The 5,000-nt window shown below is 42.0% G+C and overlaps 1 protein-coding gene across 1 annotated transcript in view; it reads right to left on the bottom strand.

Moving 5' to 3' along the window:
* The window catches only part of LOC110491077 (voltage-dependent L-type calcium channel subunit alpha-1D), a 35,346-nt gene that overhangs the window by 16,828 nt on the left and 13,518 nt on the right, over positions 1–5,000 (bottom strand). The window contains exons 17-23 of the mRNA XM_090203063.1: positions 4,561–4,621; positions 4,330–4,387; positions 4,137–4,230; positions 3,891–4,020; positions 3,453–3,512; positions 3,123–3,229; positions 1,984–2,071 (exon numbers count right to left, since the gene is read on the bottom strand). Coding sequence (XP_090059189.1) covers positions 1,984–2,071; positions 3,123–3,229; positions 3,453–3,512; positions 3,891–4,020; positions 4,137–4,230; positions 4,330–4,387; positions 4,561–4,621 — 598 coding nt within the window. The remainder of the gene's footprint in view (positions 1–1,983; positions 2,072–3,122; positions 3,230–3,452; positions 3,513–3,890; positions 4,021–4,136; positions 4,231–4,329; positions 4,388–4,560; positions 4,622–5,000) is intronic.

Consider the following 5,000-nt stretch of genomic DNA (forward strand, 5'->3'; position numbering starts at 1 on the left):
CAGTGGAATATGGGTCAGCAGAAAACTCTGAAAAATCCCCAGGAGTATCATCAACAGAAGACTCAGACATTTCCTCAGTGAAAACAATGTCCTGAGCAAATGTCAAATTGGCTTCTTACCAAAATACCATACGACAGACCATGTGTACACCCTGCACACAATTGTTGACAAACAATCAAAGCAAAACAAAAGCAAACAAAAGTCTTCTCATGCTTTGTAGATTTCAAAAAAGTGTTATACTCAATTTGGCAACAGGGTCTGCTATACAAATTGATGGAAATCAGTGTTGGGGGGGGGAGTATATAACATTATAAAATCAATGTACACAAACAAGTGTGCAGTAAAAATTGGCAATAAACACACCGATTTCTTTCCCCAGGGCCGTGGGCTGAGACTGGGATGCAGCTTGAGCCCCATCCTCTTCAACATATATATCAATGAATTGGAGAGGGCACTAGAACAGGCCTCACCCTACTGAACTCAGAAATCAAATGTCTACTGTTTGCAGATGATCTGGTGCTTCTGTCCCCAACCAAGGAGGGCCTACTGCAGCACCTAGATCTTCTGCACAGATTCTGTCAGACTTGGGCCCTGACAGTGAGTCTCAATAAGACAAAAATAATGCTGTTCCAAAAAAGGTCCAGTAGCAAAGACAGCAAATACAAATTCTATCTAGACACTGTTGCCCTAGAGCACACAAATAATTACACCTACCTCAGCCTAAACATCAACACCACAGGTAACTTCCATAAGGCTGTGAGCGATCTTTGCAAGAAGGGCCTTCTATGCCATCCAAAGGAATATAAAACTCAACACCCCAATTAGGATCTGGCAAAAAATACTTAAAGCAGTTATCGAACCCATTGCCTTTTATGGTTGTAAGGTTTGGGGTCCACTCACCAACCAAGAATTCACAAAATGGGACCAACACCTAATTGAGAGATTGCCTGCAGAATTCTGCAAAAAATATACTTTGTGTACAACGCAAAACCTCAAAAAATGCATGCAGATCAGATTTAGGACTATAGCCACTAGTTATCAACATCCAGAAAAGAGCTGTTCAATTCTACAACCACCTAAAAGGAAGCAATGCCCACACATTCCACCACAAAGCCCTCACTTACAGAGAGATAAACCTAGAGAAGAGTCCTTTAAGCCAGCTGGTCCTGGGGCTCTGTTCACAAACACAAACAGACCCCAGGATAGAAACACATTTAGACACAACCAAATGATAAGAAAGCAAAATGATAACTATTTGGTACACTGGAAAGAATCAAACAAAAAAACGGAGCAAATTGTAATGCTATCTGGCCCTAAACAGAGAGTACACAGTGGCAGAATACCTGACCCCTGTGACTGACCCCAAACTAAGAAAATCATTGACTATGTACAGACTCAGTGAGCATAGCCTTGCCATTGAGAGAAGCCGCCATAGGAAGACAAACTATTTGCCTTCTCTCCTCAAATTGAGGTGGAGACTGAGCTGCACTTTCTAACTTCCTGTCAAATGTATGACCACATTAGAGACACATATTTCTCACAGGTCACACAGACCAACAAAGAATTTGAAAATAAATCAAACATTGATAAACTCCCATATCTGTTAGGCGAAATACTGCAGTGTGCAATCACAGCAGAAAGATTTGTGGCCCGTTTCCATGAGAAAGGGGCAACCAGTGGAGTACAAACAACATTGTAAATACAGCCTATATTTATCTGTTTATTTGTTCTCCCTTTCATAATTGAACTACTTGCACATTGTTACAACACCGTACATAGCCAATAATGTAACATTTGAAATGTCTACATTCTTTTAAAACGTTTGTTACTCATGTTCCCCTTGTTTGTTTCCCTTTTGTTAATTGTCTATTCCATTTGCTTTGGCAATGCAAACGTGTGTTTCCCATGCCAATAAAGCCCTTTGAATTCAATTGAGAGAGAGAGAGAAAGAGAGAGAGGTGGTTAAAGTGGTCAAATGATTACCTTGAGTCCCTTGGCTCTGTTGATTGCTCGAAGAGGCCTGAGCACTTTGAGTACCCTGAAAATCTTGACCACAGAGATAGCGCTGGAACTGAGAGTATAGGAGAAGCAGATACGAGTGTTGGAATGATCCACACAGCACTTTTCTTGTCTGACCTGCAGAGAGTGCTGTTACAGTATTATGTCTATTTAACCATGGCCAATACTGTCCATTGACCTGGAAAGGAACGGCAGTTCATCATCCTTCCAATGTCCCTTTTAGGACAGAACCAATTCAATTCAAAATGTATTGTCTTTGCAAATGGGAAATGTATTGTGTAGCCAGAGTATGTATTTCGTAAGATACAAAAAATACAGTATACATAACAATACGCGCGCACGCACACACACACACACACACACACACACACACACACACACACACACACACACACACACACACACACACACACACACATACACACACACACACACACACACACACACACACACACACACACACACACCGATAGCTGATCAAATCTTACATTCATCTGTATAGCTAGCTAACTAGCTTGTGATGGCCTTTGAGTCGATGGTCCACTAGTCTTGGTACAGTTGTTTTCAACCAACATTTACTTGGCGATACTTTCTTCATTCTTGATTCAGAAGACACCAGTGTCTTACAAACTTCTGTTCACAGTTGCAACTGGAATCCAAAAAGCTGAGAATATTCAGAAAAATATGAACTGAAATGTCTGTGCTGCATGAGGAGCTTCCTTACCATTTCAGCTGCCAGACATCAGGCATTTCACAACAGCTTAGCAGGAACTAGTCATTTGTAAGCGAAACAGCCACATGTAGAATAAGGCGTCACACAGTGCGATCCAAACAACACAAACAAAGATTTACACATGTGAGAGGCCATTTCTCACTCTCTACAAAAAGTGAATTTAATATCTATTCTCTGGTTTCTGGAGTTCCAACTGCAAATGGAAACAGAAGTTTATGAGAATAACGAAGACAGTACCGCTAAGTAAAGGTTGGTTGAAAATGGTTGTACCATACTGTCAATGGGCCTCCTGCTCGACTTCAGGCACAAGCTTTTCAGCTATGCGCCTGAGGTCCGAGCCCACTTGGATAACATCCCGACAGGTACTCACTGGAGGAAGAAGGACGCGAGAGACACACTGACAACCAAAAGGTCCAGGAGGTTGAAGGCATTCCTACAGAAGGAACCAGGATGAAGGAACGCACCAAAAACCGTCACCTGGAGAGGGAGAAAAATCACAAGCGTTAAGAGGGATTCTAAATGCTATTTACACTGCCATGTGCACTCCCATATATGTTTATAGATAGACATAGATCTACTGCCTGAAGGAAAGATAACCTATGCAGATCATTGTCAATTCACAATGAAGTAACATTCCAAAACGTAGTATGATCCCAAAAGTGCTTGACCCATTTCATCTGCATATCTGGTCACATTTTACCTTCAGTATGATTTCCACAGTGAATATGGAGGTGAACGCATAATCAGCGTAGCCAAGCATCTGAAGATATAGAAGATATCCTACGTCAGCATCATGGCAACAATTCAGAAACACTATTTGGTGGTGGAAAGGGAAAGGGGGGATACCTAGTCAGTAGTACAACTGAATGCATTCAACTGAAATGTGTCTTCTGCATTTAACCCAACCCCGGTGGGCATTGTAAGTAAGGTGAGTATGAGAACAGTAGTTTTGGTTGAAACCATTGAGCAGTGAGGGTAGATTTACGGTAGTTGAGTGAGAGTGTGAACGGTAGTTTTGAATGCCGGTTATAGACTATAGATGTTGATTGGGCGCTAGGTAGTGCTTGGTTGTGAGGGCGGGACTGACAGTTGGCTGAGTAGATATCGAGAGGGATTTATTTTTAAAATGTTGCCGTACGTTGTTCCTAAAAGAGTGAGCTCTGATTGGATCCTCAGCGGCCAGAGAAATACTACTGGCGATGATGAAGACGAGGATGAGGTTGGTGAAGTAGGAGTGGTGGATGAGGTTGTGACAGGCCACTCGGAGGCTGAAGGGAGAGGAGAGACGATGCAAGTGATATGGGTGCTCTGAAATGGCACACAATTCCCTATATAGTGCATTACTTTTGACCAGGGTCCATAGGGCTCCATGGCTTTGACTTACCAGTTTCTTTTTCCAAGAATGAAGAAGGAGCTCCCATCTGGAATGGGTTCAATCTTCTCTTTTGGAGCGGATTCAGGCTTCACAGGCATGATTCCTAGAGAGGGGAGTTGATCAGATCAGTCGATTTAGAGAGCAATCCATGTGTCACACAGTCTGACGAGAACCCTTCTGAGGTGTACGGAACGACACTTACCCTCCAGACCCTCGATGGCTCTCAACTCCTCATTCTCCTCCCAGTCATCCATCTCATTCTGCACAAGAAAAGAGCGAGCAAAAAAGAAATGCAAACATAAGATTCTCTTTTATTTTTAAAACACTGAGGAGCACAGACACTCCTTCTAAACCATTATCGGTTAGATAAGGATAGCTGCTGTAGAAAATATTGTACTGTGTTGGTCCCCTGAAACAATATTTCGGTACATACCGCCGCATCTTCCTCTTTGTCTTCATCTTCGTCCCAGTCCTCTTCATCATCCTTTTTCTCTCTGCAAAACCATTAATTCACCACTTTGCTTTTGTCCACCGTCTACGTATTCTCCTCATTACTGATGCTACTTAGCTATGTCCAGTAATATAACCAGACCATCAAGTTATGTCTACTTATTCTCCTCATTACTGATTCTACTTAGCTATGTCCAGTAATATAACCAGACCATCAAGTTATGTCTACTTATTCTCCTCATTACTGATGCTACTTAGCTATGTCCAGTAATATAACCAGACCATCAAGTTATGTCTACTTATTCTCTTCATTACTGATGCTACTTAGCTATGTCCAGTAATATAACCAGACCATCAAGTTATGTCTACGTATTCTCCTCGTTACTGATGCTACTTAGCTATGTCCAGTAATATAACCAGACC

Source organism: Oncorhynchus mykiss, chromosome 16, assembly GCF_057628025.1.
Source record: "Oncorhynchus mykiss isolate SJ-2025 chromosome 16, ASM5762802v1, whole genome shotgun sequence".
NCBI classification, from domain to species: Eukaryota; Metazoa; Chordata; class Actinopteri; order Salmoniformes; family Salmonidae; genus Oncorhynchus; species Oncorhynchus mykiss.